Source organism: Pteronotus mesoamericanus, unplaced genomic scaffold, assembly GCF_021234165.1.
Source record: "Pteronotus mesoamericanus isolate MK-2021 breed Mesoamerican mustached bat unplaced genomic scaffold, CSHL_Meso_final scaffold_85, whole genome shotgun sequence".
Taxonomy (NCBI): Eukaryota; Metazoa; Chordata; class Mammalia; order Chiroptera; family Mormoopidae; genus Pteronotus; species Pteronotus mesoamericanus.
The window spans coordinates 59921603-59936180 of NW_026555329.1; the positions used below are offsets into that span (position 1 = coordinate 59921603).

Below are 14578 nucleotides of genomic sequence, written 5' to 3' on the forward strand. Positions count from 1 at the left end.
ATTCTTAACTGTAATGATGTGTGGATATGAAAAAAGGAATAATTTTCAAATAAATGAATAATGGGATAATAAAGAAATGAAGAGTTTTATTCTAAAACTAAAGAGCTTAATCTATCAACTATTACCAGTAGGTTGAATATCTAATTTCTGACATCCTGAACACAGTAGACAGCAGCTGGAAAATATGGCTGATTAGAAGGGGAACCAGCTAATCAACAACATAGACAGCAACCTTAACATATACATACTTTTTCTAAGGTAAACACAGATTATCCTGATTCTCTTTTATGAAAGACAAACTTCCTTTGAAAGCTGTCCAAGTCACATTTATGGAAACAAGAAAGAAACAATAAAGAAATTAAGACAAACATGAACACATCTTAAGAGTGCTTCAGTTTCTTTGTAAAGTAAGTAACACCTCGTAACAAGTGTTCTGGATCAAAGGTGTTCTGTGCATTGAAATATTATTAATGTGTTTGACGGCATTTAAAATTAGTGGGTGGCTCTATCATTTTATTTGTTACTTATGACTAATCATGAGTTCTATTTCTGTGCCATTATATATCTGGCTCTATTTTCCAGATTTGCCAGCTTCTTACTTTGGAACAGAACTTTCCTATTCGTGGGTCTTTCAAATCTGTGATAACCTGTGTGTCTATGGCACAAAAAAATTTGAATTCTAATTAGACTGCAGAAACTAAGAGAATGACAGAAAATATTTTAATGTGGCAAAAACTTCCTTTAATGATATAATAGTGGTTCTTAAACTTTAATAACTATCAGAATCATCTGGAGGACTTGTTAATAGACAGATTGCTAGACCCCACTCTGTTTCTGATTCGGTACGTCTGAGGTCAGACAACTCGTCAGCACGTCTAACAAGTTCCCAGGTGATGTTGATAATACTAGGTCAGAAATGAAACTTTGAGAATCAATGTGTATATATGTGTGTGTGTGTGCATGCATATACACATGTACATAAATATATGTGCGTATATACACACACAATATAGGCATCTATAATAATTATATATGCATATCTATATGTGTGTTTATATGTATGTGCATATTATATATATACACACACACACACACTATGTGGGGTATGTATATAGTATGTATGTGTATCAATTTGATAAATGGTATTAAAACGGAAGCACAGGTCATATGTTTAAAGGAACAGCTGATTCTCGGTAGCTTAGAGTTTTGTTTTTAGCCATCAGGTAGGATTTGTCTCAATTTTAAGAAAAAGTTATACTTGGGGTAAATTTTGTGTTCCCACTAGAATTTATAGTGTGAAAAATCACGTTGAATAAATATATTATTTTAAAGCCTCTACTCGCTAAATATAACATGCATGTTATTACCTTTTCTCTTTAAGAGCAGAAATTAAAATGGCCCTGCTGAACTGATATGACATCTGTTAGTTTTGGATGGTCTCAGCATGGGAACTGCTTATCTCTTACACATGGGAAGGCGCCATGCTTCCAAAGAATTAGGGCAGTGACAATGTATTACTTTTGTATCAAGATACAACAAAATAATGGAGACGCTCCTTATCGTATGACAAATACAATTCAAAAGCCTAAATAATGATATATGATCCTAGTAAATATGGAGAAAATGTATTATGAGAAAATATTTCTATACTTAAAAAATTCAGGTAAATATGTTAAGGGCTTTATGTACGTTATCTTAAAATGTGATTACTTCATAAAATACTTTTTATTTATTAGAGCAAAAAAAGATAAATTTATATTTATTTAGTAATCTAACTGGAAATGGGAATAAATAGCAGCACATCATTGCTAAAAGTGATGTTTAAAAAGTACTTACATCTACTCAGTTATGTCAAATACAAATTTTTTATGTCAGCATCTTGCCATTACTCTATTGCTTGCTGGGCAATTCACATGTAAATGCATTTTGTTTACCTTCACAATCTTGATGAGCGTCTTCAGTTGATAAATATGAAGCTGAAGGTCTAATCTATCAGCCAACCATACACAGATGACTTTCATGGAATTGCTGTACCATTGCTGGAAAGAGGGATGGGGCAGAGGGGAGAAGAAGAAAAAAGAAAAAAAAAACCAAAACCTCTGCAGTATTCATTTAACAGATTCGGTAATGAGGGGGTAAAGCAACACTCTGAAATGACCACAGATCAGCACTTTAAGTCAATAATGCTATAATTTCCTGTTAACAGAATTGCATGTTTTGCTAAAAAATCTGCTAAATTGACTAGTGTGTTCTTTCCATGAATTAACATTACAGTCTTTCAGCTGTAACATATTCACGGGAAACAGTGTTTCTGCACTTGCTGCCTAGTGGCTTGCTTTGTAATTTGTAGGTAACAATGGGCACTAAATACATGTTATGGGACTGAATAGACTTCCAAACAGCAGGAAAAAACAGGTAAGTTATTTTCAAAGGAAAATTTGCCATCAGCCTGAATGTTACATAAAAATCTAAGAGTAGATGTGTTATGCCATAACACATATAGTTGATGGCTAGAAATAACATTTTAAAAGGAGCAGTGGCAAAAATATGCATAGCCTCAATCACACATGCATCTACTATCAATTGTTAAGTATTTGTCAAGATCTTTTAAAACATGCTAAAATAAAAATTTGATATCTTAGGCAGGAACATCATCGGGGTGGTCCTTGTGTCTTAGAAGAATCACAAACAACAGATGTTAGTTGACCAAATTATGAAAGAAAAGGATCTGTTTCATTTTGCAAGTGTTTTTGGATGGTTCATTTCCCCCTGTTTATTACAACTCTCCAGGGGAAAACTGAAACTCTTCTTTAATGTAATTTCCTCTTCATACATAATGTCTGTGAGTATAGCAAAAGGAGGAATTTTGTTCCCATTTTCAAAAAAAGGCAATCTGCCATTAGTGGTGATGTTTTAAGAGAGTCAATGACTACTATGTGCCAGACCTCGATTTAGGCAAGAACAATCATGCTACTCATTCCGATCACCTTGAGAAATCTCCAAGTCCACTCAGCACTTAGGAAATGACGAGGGCTTTTGAAAGAGAAGAAATTTATTTTCTGCCATGTTGGTATACACATAGTGACACTACAGAGGACATGTGTATGTATATGTTTTGGGGTATTTGAACATAAAAAATCTTAAATATTTTTCTTCACATAATAAGACAGTAAATTTAACTTCAAAGAGAAATCTTAAGGGATACAAATAAGTCTGCAATTCATCAGAACTTGTATTAACATTGTTCTAATAAAATTTAGTAAGAGAAATTGCATTTTAAGCATAGATTAAAAATGAATTGATTTCATATTCACCAGGCTTATTTCTATTAATTTGTTAGTACACTGAGCATACATATATAAAATGAGATAATCTAGGTAAAAATGAACAACTGATTTACTACATACTATGATATCAAGTAGATGAATGAACATTTCAAGTTTTAAAAAGATGAGATGAAGGACCCATGGACAGAGACAACGAGGGAGGCAGCTCTGAAGGTGGGATGTGGGGGGTGGGTAGGACAGGGGAGACTGAAGGGGGAAATGGGGACAACTGTAATTGAACAACAATGAAAAATTTTTAAAAAGGTAAGAGAGATGATGACTTTTAAAAAATGTTATATATGTCTCCAGTTCTGTACTTTCCTAATGATTACATTCATAATTTTTAGGACATGTAAAAGTATCAGAAATAAGTTTTATAAAATGAGATAAATTCCTAAACTCTAAAAAAAAAAAAGAACTGCTAATGAATTCAGTACTTCAGCTGACATATTAAATCTCCAAATCTTTTATAATCACTTTATTTCTGATGTTATTTAAATTCTATACTTCATTTCAAATTATATATAGCCTCAACTTCTTGAGTTCTATTTTAACACCCGTAAACATTCGCAGGTACTGGTGATACTGAATGTGAGCACACTGGAAGAAGACCCTCGCTCCTATACTACCCTCCACATAGCCTGAACGCTAAAATACAGCCACGATGGTGCTGACTCTTACATTACAGTCTTTTGCAGGGGACAATACATTTTTCTTTTTTGTTGCAGGGGACAAAATATGATAAATTGTATGAAGTCTAGCATAACATACTAGTTAACCTGTCTAGCTGTAAAGTTACTATAAAAATGATAAAGTGTATTAATTTGAAGGAAATGAAAATACTTTCTTAAAATTACTCCATATGTTTATCTTTAAAAATCCTTATATAATTTAAAATTAATTGAACTTCAGTTTTTATTATAGATGGATAATGCTTATGATTAAGTGGTAATCAAAGAGACATCTAATGCAACACATAAATTTATCATTAATGTGATAATTTTGTTAATTCAGAATGCCAAAATTTTGGAGAAAAATGATTTTGAAATAAAATCATCCAAAGGTAACTAAAAATAATAGAGGAAGAAGAGATCTATTGTGTAAGCTACTTCACTATCATTTTACTTTCAAGGCAAACAAATTACTCTATAGGGAAAACTCTAATACTAATTATTGTATCTGATAAAAATGCAGTTTTTGGTTCCCATGTTATAGACTTTTGAAGAACTCCAGCTAAATCAAGCAAATGAAGAGAAAGCAGTAGCTTAACTCAGAGTTTATGCTACTAAGAATAAGCTAACAAAACTACCCCCCACTGGAACTGCTTCTTTTTGGTATATAATCACACACACACACACACACACACACACACACACACACACACACACACACACACACACTCCCGCCTCCCCCAGCCCCAAACCCCCCCCACCCGCCCCCAAACAAACAAGCAGACAAACAAAACCACCAAGCAAATCTTTGGCACTTCCCTATTCCTGGAGCTGGGATTGATATATTTCTGTTCTGGGTGCTTTGAAGTATGGGTAAGCCCCATTTTCTCATCTTGAGAGAAAAAGTGAAAGATAGCTTAGCTTCAGTCTCCTCGTCCCTGTCCACCCCCACCCCCCACCAAACCAAACCAACCTCCCAAAACAAAGGGAACAAATACACTTGAAAAGGATGAAGGTGCAGTAAGGTCTGAATGTTAGAAAACGTCCTTTCATTTTGTTAAAGTTAATTTTATAAAATAACTTAGTTGACTATTCACTTTTCTCTTCAGGGGCTCACAAGGAAGGGGCGCTGTGGCTTGCACTGGGGTCAAGGGTGTGGCATTATTGGTTTATTCTCTGCTTTGGAATAAAGCAGTAAATGCATAGTCTACGTTTTCTTTCCTACACCAATCCATGACAGCAGCCTACCACTTTAACAAAAAATAGTTTTTTTTTTTCTTTTTGTGGTTCATTCAACTCCTGTAAGGGCATGTATTACTCACTTCATTTTCGTGAGATATCTCTTTTAAAGCAAAAATAAAAGGAAAGGAAAGGCTTGGGTTGACTCTGTGAGACCCCTGTATTTATTCACACTTATTGTGCATGACTGTAGACTGGTAAATCATATTAGCAGCGCGTCTCCCCATCAAGCTGCTACTTGCTTTCCAGCCCTGGGAAGGTTCAACAAATCAACAGGAGCACGGAAAACAGGACATCAGTCTAATCTAGTGTTTAAGGTGAAGTTTTCAAACCCAATCTAAGAAGATCTTTAGAGCAAGCAACAAGCTGAAGGGCTCAGAAGGTGGTATTGACAATGAAAGAGTGGTGAAATATTGAGAAGCGCAGCACTTGTGCATTTTTAATAACAAGAGGGTCAACAAGGACACAGCTCCCTCCGTGCCAGGAGTTGCCACTGACTATGGAAATTGCCACACCAGGGCTATAAACGCTTGCAGTTCATCAGCTTTCTTAAACACCCTGAACCCCCTCAGCGGACCTTTAGTCTTGAATTAACAAACCAAAGCAATGAAACAGGGTGCAGTCTGAATGGCTGGCATTGATCCCCAACTGTGTCAGCACTGCTACAGGCACTGAAAAACTCTCTCCATTGTCAATAGAAATTGACAAACCTCCTCTCCTAAATAGTGCAGCTGAGCCGGGCGGGATCCTTGCAGCTGTAAAGGGCTCTGCTCTTGGGGCCGGGGAGCACTAACAATGGAACAAGCATGAGCTCTTTGTCAGCCCCAGACTCCGCAATTTTCTAACAAGGATTAAAGTTGTTTCTCTGCAGCGCTGGTGAAAAGAGATTTAGCAACATACCGTGCTTTCTTCATGCAAGTTAAAGAGAAGTAGTTAAGGAATTTCATTATTCTGTTAACTAATGGAAATACAAAACAAATATATTAAATATGCACAGTTCCTTTTTGCTAATTTATAACATTTTGAGGATGATTCAATTAAACATAATGCGTATTGCCTGGAAACAAGCACTTCACATTTATTTTGGAAGTCTTATTTTTAAAAAGTCCAGCTGCTTGCCACCTGGAATGAGGTCTCAATACATACTAATGCACAATGCCCTTAGACCCTCTGTGGCTGATATTCCTAAATCTGAATCACAAGACCACATAGGGCTTATATTTTGCGGCTGCTTCAAGCAAATGATTTCTGTCAGAATGTGGCTTCTGATGATGGTGGCAAGGTAAAAATAGTAGCTTTGCTAGGGAACAAATCTGTGACATATTTTCTGCTTAAATGTTTAGCTTTTTATTGATTATGAATTGGTACAGCTAGATAATATATTTTCACTCTTTTCCAGCTATGCTCGTCTCAATAGGTGAACAACAGGGAAAAAAAAAGCAGCAACACTTTTTAGTGCACTAAGATATGGAACAGCTACATTTCCCCTGTATGTATATATCTCTTCATTTATTTCAAGAGTATCTGTCTATTTTATAAGAACTGAGCCACTGTGTTGAAATACAATCTAGAAAATGTCACCTTAGAAAATACGTACCTTTTTAATGCTAAGTTGAATAGAATTTAAAAAACATCATATTTTTGAAATGTTGAAGGTTTTTTAAGTTTGATAAATGTATATCATCCTTTAGGATCATTTGGTAGCTTTAAAGAGCAACAAAATACTTAGAAACATTAATGTCTGACACTTTTACCAGTATATTAAAAAGTAAATAGAAATGCTTCATTGAACACTGGGTGTTCCTTTTGTCAACAGTTCATCTACTCAGTATAACTAAATTTTTGGCCACTCTCCATTTAAACATTAAAATGCAAGTGTTGTATTAATGGTAAATTTGATACAATAATACTGACATTTGCTCCTTCTGTTCAAGGCATCCCACTAAAATGATATTTAGTTTCACAGAACAGACCTTAAAACACAGCATTTTGAGTTTTAAGTGTGATTTTTTATTTGCTTGGAATAGGAGTAAGGGTTATTATATTTAAGGAAAACTGAAATCAGTTTATTGTGGTTAAAACTACAGGAAGTGCTCGCCTAACCTAAGCTTCGCAACATTCCCAGCGAGGCCAGAGCCGGTCATGGAAGGAGGACAGACACGGCGTCTCCCGCAGCAGACGGCAGACGGCGGGCTGTCAACACAGCAGAGGACAATGTCAACATGGGGCCGAGGGCCGCAGTGTGGCTCCCCTTCTTGCCACTCTTGGCTTGACTGGGCCCGCCATTCACTTTCTCTATGCCTCAGTTTTTTTGTCTGTGATATGAAGGATAGATTGAATGAATCTAGCTTTAACATAAGCAGCTTTGGATAATCTCCAGGAATGCTAGGAGGTTATATTTGATTGTCAGGGCATAGGGTGTGATTACAAATAATATAGCTTATGACTCTTGTAAAAAGGAACTAAAGAAAAAATCCAACTTGCCATACTTTTTCTTTTCATATGTGGCTTAAATATAGCTTTATTCTTCCAAAAAATGCAAGTGTTCCAATTCTTGAGTTCTAGAACTTTCTATCACCTGTTATTTTGTTTGTTTTCAACTCACTCATTTTGGCTTTTTAATGAAGTACTGAGATATAAAAGTTAAAGTGTAATGAGGAATGAATAAAATTTATGGAGAACTGTAAGATATTCTTATTACTATTATCTTTATGAATTCTGATTATAAAGGCATCTGATATATTTTTCTTAATCGTCTATGGGTAGTTCAAGTGCATCAGTTAAAAATTCATTTAATTCTATCAGAAGCTTATGCCTAAAGGGGGAAAATAAATAAAGTAGTATATGGCATTTGTCTCATTAAAAAAATTCATTTAATTCTTACAACAATTTTGATGGATGGCTATTATCATCCCCATTTTGCACATGGAAACTGACCTTATAGGTACAAAACTGAGTTTAAGCAATTTATCCATGTTTATATAACAAGTATGGGTGGCAGGCTTAAGGTTTTTATCTTCTATCTAAAGTCCAGAGTCTGTGCTCATCACTTCTAGGTTATTCCATATGTTCTAGAAGACAGTCTGTTCTGTCAATAAAATCTCTGATTTTTTAAAGGGTAGTTTGATGCTTCTAGCAGACAACTAAGAAAACAACTTTATCATTCCTGGTGGTTCCTGTTAGTCATCCTAACAGGACTGTGAAATAACAGATAGGTATCATTTCAAAGGAGTCCACTACGTTTTCTTGCAAGTAAATGCAATCCATATTTCCAAAGATATTTGCAAACCCAATAATGTAATGTGTGATGTAAAAAAATTCTTTCAAGAACCATACTCCCTGTTAGGACAACCAACCAAATGGCTCTGGTGCGAGGCACTCCCCACAGGCCCCCTGAAGACATTTTAAAGGTCTATACACACAAATGCTTCCAAATACCAGAAAGGATTTTTTTTTACTGTAATAAAACAAGGCAATGTAGACAAAGGTCCTTGGTTCATTCATAACAGGAACTTGATCTATATTTATAGCCTTCTTCTACTCTTTTGAAAACACAGAACAGAGAAGTATTTGAGACATTTTTTTCTGCCTTGTCAAATAACCTCATATTCAGGGTGATGTACATTTTTAAAACTCTACCAGGAAGGCTGTAAAGCAGAGTTCATGAACATTATGATGTCTGTTAAGAAGGGAAAATGTAAAAGGAGCTACCATAGGAGGTTTGGCATAGAGTAGATGCCTAATAAATGCTTGCTAAATGCTGAAAAACTTTCCTACGCTTGAAGTTCAATACTTTTTCTTTCATACTTTCCATTTAAAAAACGTCTCAATGTAATAACCAAGATATTTCCACATGAATTAGATCTTTTTCAGTTACAAAACAGAAGTTACAGAACAGGGTAAATTCCATAATTTGGGATTCACACAAGCTCTTTTCCACCCAACACATGTCTTTAATCCGAACTTCCTTTATTCCAAAATGTCCTGAAAGTAATGTTATCACACTAGCCTACCTTTCTCCACACTACACAGAGGATTAAAATCAATACTGTTCTTTAGTATCCATTATCAAACAAGGAAGTACCTCTCTCTGTACATTTATTCTGTGCTTCTTTTCCTGATGCTAAAAAGACTATAGTGATTATAAAGTGAACATTTCAGATAATCAATTGTTATCAAATGATAGGATGCACACTAGTTTAATGAAACTTTGAACTAAAATGAACTCAAGGGTCAGTCCAGTTACTACTTGTGTATGTACCAGTTTGGGGCACAGGCGTAGTCTGTGAATAGTGCATTTGGGCACTATGACTTTTTCCTATGGTCAAATGACTCATTTTGAAGACCACAGATAAAATTTTGGTCGGTACTGCATTTAATTCAATCATGTGGGCTATCTGGGTAAAAATAAAGCAGGCTCCAGGAACTGCGACTGAATGGCACCTGTTTGTTTTGAGATAAAACCTAGGTCTGAGAATTAACTATTAGTAGGTCTTTCTGCTTCAGTCTCATAGAAAATGGGGAACAATCATTCCTAAATTAGTTTTCTAGGACAGTGTGAGGACTGGAGGAAGTAGCTACCTCTCTGTCTCCAACTCAGTGCACTCCCTCGGGAACCGTTTCCACACACTGAACCACCTGCTGCTCTGCTAGATGCTGGGCTTCTCTAGATCTGCGGTTTCTGGGCCTGTCCCTCTATCTTGACTTTTATGCCCAAGCACATTTCCCTGGCCAGATCCACGCTGACCTGTAAGACTCAGTTCACCATTATTACTGCTATGAAGCCAATACTATCTCTTACCAGGTAGAATTAGGTGCTCCTGAATTTTCTGCTCCTAGAGTCTGTGCCGGTGTCTCTAAACATTGCACAAAGTGCTATATGTTAGCCTCAATGGGCTCTGAGTATTCACAAGGCAGTAACAAATCTTATTTTTATTGATACCTCCAGCCCTTAGCAGAACGTCAGGCACATAGCACGCATCACATATTTGTTGAAGGACTGAATGCTCTTCAATATTTGGAAATATAAAGTGTTACATATATAATAGTGACAGGGCAGCTTTTCAACAGTAAAAGGATAGAAGAATATCAGAGCCAGAATAATTGTTGGCTTAAAGAATGTTTCATTTATAGAAAAGTAATGTAATAGATGTTAAAATTGTGGAAATCACTAAAAAGTAAACAAGGGAATTTGTCTAAAGAAATTGAACACAGGATGAAAACAGAGCCTTAAAGGTGACAGTCTGCTCGGCGGCAGTCACTGAGCAGATCGGACTCCTTGTCTGCGCGCCGCACTCCGACTCCTCTGCGACCAAGTCTGACAAAGCTGACGTGACCGAGACTGAAACATTCGATAAGTCAAAACTGAAGGAGACATAAAACACAGGAGAACTATCCACTGCCTTCCAAAGAAATGATCAAACGGGAGAAGCAAGCAGGTGAATTGTAAGGAGGCCCGCAGTGCCAATATGCACTGTATCTTCCACAAGCATTGCCTTCTTACTTTACTGCTTTTAGCTGTTTAACTTTGTAAGATGCAAAGACGTTGGGTCAGTTTAAATGACTGTGTTGCCCCTTTTTCCATCGGAGAACTGCTGACAACGTGGTCACACCTGCCTCTCCCATCCCCCTGCCTGGCGGGCAGGGAAGGAAGAGAACTTGCATGTTGGCGAAGGAAGCTGGGTGGAAGGACAGTGAGATCTAGAGTGAAAACCAAGCTGGCCCAACGTGTCCTGCAGGCTGAAAAATGCAGTTTAATCAAAGGGCCATTTGCTTTTTTAAAAGTGATTTTAATTATTGGGATGCACGATTTTTAAAATAAATAAAAAGTTTTAAAACCTGAAAAAATAAAGGTGACGGTATAAAGGAGGACGTACTGCACAGCAATCCCCCCCTTGTGTATGTCCACAGGAGTGTCGCCACCTGTATACTGTCACACAGCAATACGGTGAGACCGCAGGCTCTGAGGCTGGTGTGCTCAGCTCTTGGCCTGACCTCCAGAGTGTGTCACACAGGCTGGGAGCTGCCTCTCCAGCAGGGGCTCAGCATAGTGGTAGCTGTTCCTGGGGGTTATCTGAGGCTCTGGGGCATATCTGAGGCATGGCTGGCTGTGCCCCCTCTGCACGTTTTCCTTTAACTAAGATGTCCTGGATGCCTTCCATACATGTGGGCTTATGAACTGTTCCGTAAAATGGGCAGAAAAATGTCATTGTGGTGGCACTGTTGACTCCAGTCTGAGAGAAGAGAACATTATATCTCTTCTGGGAGCTGGTGTGTGCCTGGCTTTTGAGCAAAGAACCCATGAAGGGTAGAGAGGGGAGGGTATGCCCTTATCTCGCAGTCCTGGCACCTGATATTACAAACATTGGAGCTAGGTACAAATTTTGTGTTGGCTCTAACTTTTGGCAAGTTTCCAACCATCTACTTGCAATGGAGAGAAATAAGCTAAGAAACACATTTCATAGGTAATCACTATTATCTGTTTTGAAAGGGCACTGAATTTTAGTTCTCCGTAGAACAACCATTTGAAAAAAATCTGTTCACCTACTTTCTAGATGAAATATTTTAATGTAGAAATCAACAACGTTTTGAAAAGACCCATCTGGTCATAAGAATGTAAGCTCCATTAGGGCAGGGACTTTGTCTATCTTGTTTCATACTGTTTCCTCAGCTTCAAGCACAGTATGTGCTCTTTAGAAAATGTCCAATAAGTGCTGGTTGGATGAGTAAATGATTAATAAGAGGAGTTTCAATTTTCTATTCTAATTAGAACCTACTGTGTCATTGTCACAATGATATCCAACTATGTGGGACAAAACCAATGCCTAACCTTTTAATCTCAACATCCGCCACCATTCTGACACATGATAATTTAATGGTGAATTAGATTTGTTTCCTAGACCTTATGCATTCAAAACATCAACTGAAAGAATGTTCTACATTAATAATCATAGCCATTGTAAATGTATAAGGTAGGCAGTAACTGAGGGGAAAGTCAACACAAAGGGTTGTAGACAATACATGGAACCACATTCATGAGGTAGACATTCATGAGAATGTCCCATTCATAACAGTATGGGACAGTTATGTATTTGAATGCATAAATCTAAAGAGTATCAGAAAAGTGAGATGGCTGGAAAGAATCTTGCTCAGCCATATTCAAATCCTGCATCCTATTCCTGACTCTAAACCCTACACATGACAGAGAACACTGAGAAATTTCAAAGAACAGCCACAAGGATGATTAAAGGGTTAGAAAGGGGGCCTATGAAGAGAAGTTAAACAAATGGGGATTATTTGTCCCGGAGTAGACAAGTATGACAGGTGGCTCAACAACAGTCTTCATATGGAGGAAAGATGATTCCCCAGAGGGTGCTAGCTACCTGCTCTTTGTTCTTTACGGAGCAGAAAAGGGGAAATGGGTTTACAAAACAGCATGAAGAACTTAGGTGAGGTAGGGGTTAGAACTTTCTTTATCGCAAACAAAATATTTTGCCCAGATTAAGACGGCAACATTTAGATGGTCGCTTATCTGGGGTAGAGCTGAGATCAAGAAACTGAGAGCTCTGTCTCAAGTTTAGGTGTTTATAAATATTTTGGAAATTGTTCTTTTACAGTTTCCTTTCAATGCATTTGACAAACGCATTGAATAATAGTTTTACCACAGCAGCCACTTCCTTACACAGATTTTCTTTTTTAGTTGATTTAGTCAATAGTGACAATCTGGTCGCTGCTGTGGTGCCCACTTGTGAATGGTGGTGATGATGCTGAAGGGTGGGCTTGCAGGGCAGGGGATGTGGCTGATGGGAATTTCAAAAGGCCCCAACAGAAAATGGCCTTAAAGCCATGTGCCATTTGCTTATGAAGTAAGGTTTGAGGAGAAAGAGAGTAGTAGCTATCAGTTCTTTGAAAATATCCCACTGGTCAACTGATGCTGGTCCCAGGGGAGGCTGGGGTATTTCCATCGGGTCTCTGCGGCCAGCTGCAGTGCAAGCACGCAGTCACCAAGGAAACCCTGGGCCCTGCCTGGAGAAGGCGAATTTCCAGACCATCTTAAATGTGACAGCGGACTGAAATCAATACTAAATAACTTTTGAAATGCTCAATTTCTTTCGTGTAAGCATTTCAACCATCTTTTATAACATCAGTAGAGAGAATATTCTAATTTCTTCAATGACTATTAAGTCTTTGTTATTGACTGGGGGAATGAATGTGAGTGCATACCTAATGCATTTGGTGTTCCAAAAAAGTATCTACATGAAAATAAGAGTTTTGCCATCTTCCATTCATCAGAGACAATTTTACCATTGCTATCTCTAAGGGAGTTTAAGTGATCACCGATAATTTTTTTCCTATTCAGAGAGAAAGCTCAGATCAGTTCAAATGCAAGATTTTTTTTTTTTTTTAAATCCTAAGCACCATTAAAGGTGAGTTAAGGCTTGGCGGAAATCTAAAGAGCATCAGAAAATCTGAGCACTGCTCAGCTTTTGAATTGCTTTTCTTCTTCTCAGTTCTTTTAAATGGTTTTCTATGGCAGGAACATTTTTCTTAATTAGTCACAGCTAATTAGTGTTCTGGCATAGACAAGTAATCAGAAATGTCAGAGCTGCAAGGCTACATCTCCCTAATCCTTTGATAATAATTTAGCCTCCTGGGAGGGCCCCAAGCTGCGGTAAGTAGTGACTGACAATAAGGCAAAATTAGGTGGGCAGCAGACCATTAGGATAGAAAAATAAAAAGCACTACCCAATCCTGCTGAGCACCATCAGGCAACTAACTGCACTGCCAGATGAGGTGCCTGTTTAAGCCTGTGTTGTTAATTAGCTGATTCTACCAGACCTGCCACATATGTCCAGGTGCCTCATGCAAAGATGTGTATTTCTGGGAATGTGCCAAATGACAATTGTGTTTCATGATCACATTTCAAGAATATAAGTAAGAAGTCCACGTAGTTCTTGAAGATTCTTTTGAGTTATCAAAGAAATAAGATCAACCAGCTACAATGCATTTTCTTGCTGAGTTTCTTTTAGGCAATTAGGTACGCTTATCTCAAGTTTCTCAGGTTTTAATTCACCAACAGCTTTAGATTCAAATGAGGGCCTCCGGCCGCTCCGCATTGCGTCTGGGCTTGCTAAAGCTATTTTGGCGCACACCATACATCAAAACAGATCCTTTTTAAATAAATTCTTACACTTACAAATAATAACTTAACATTAAAATAAGGATTATTAACTGAAATGAACCAGACAGCTGTAACTTGAGAGCAGAGGTTTAAAAGCAAAAAAACTTTTGAGGCGAAAAAATAGCTAAGGAGCAAGCTCTGTATGACATTTACTGAGGCAG

The 14578-nt window shown here is 37.3% G+C and overlaps 1 protein-coding gene across 9 annotated transcripts in view; it reads right to left on the reverse strand.

Moving 5' to 3' along the window:
• Positions 1-14578, reverse strand: part of CADPS2 (calcium dependent secretion activator 2) — a 561256-nt gene that overhangs the window by 5398 nt on the left and 541280 nt on the right. For all 9 annotated transcript variants that reach the window (XM_054564129.1, XM_054564128.1, XM_054564130.1 and 6 more), the window contains one exon: positions 1935-2039. In XM_054564129.1, coding sequence (XP_054420104.1) covers positions 1935-2039 — 105 coding nt within the window. The remainder of the gene's footprint in view (positions 1-1934; positions 2040-14578) is intronic.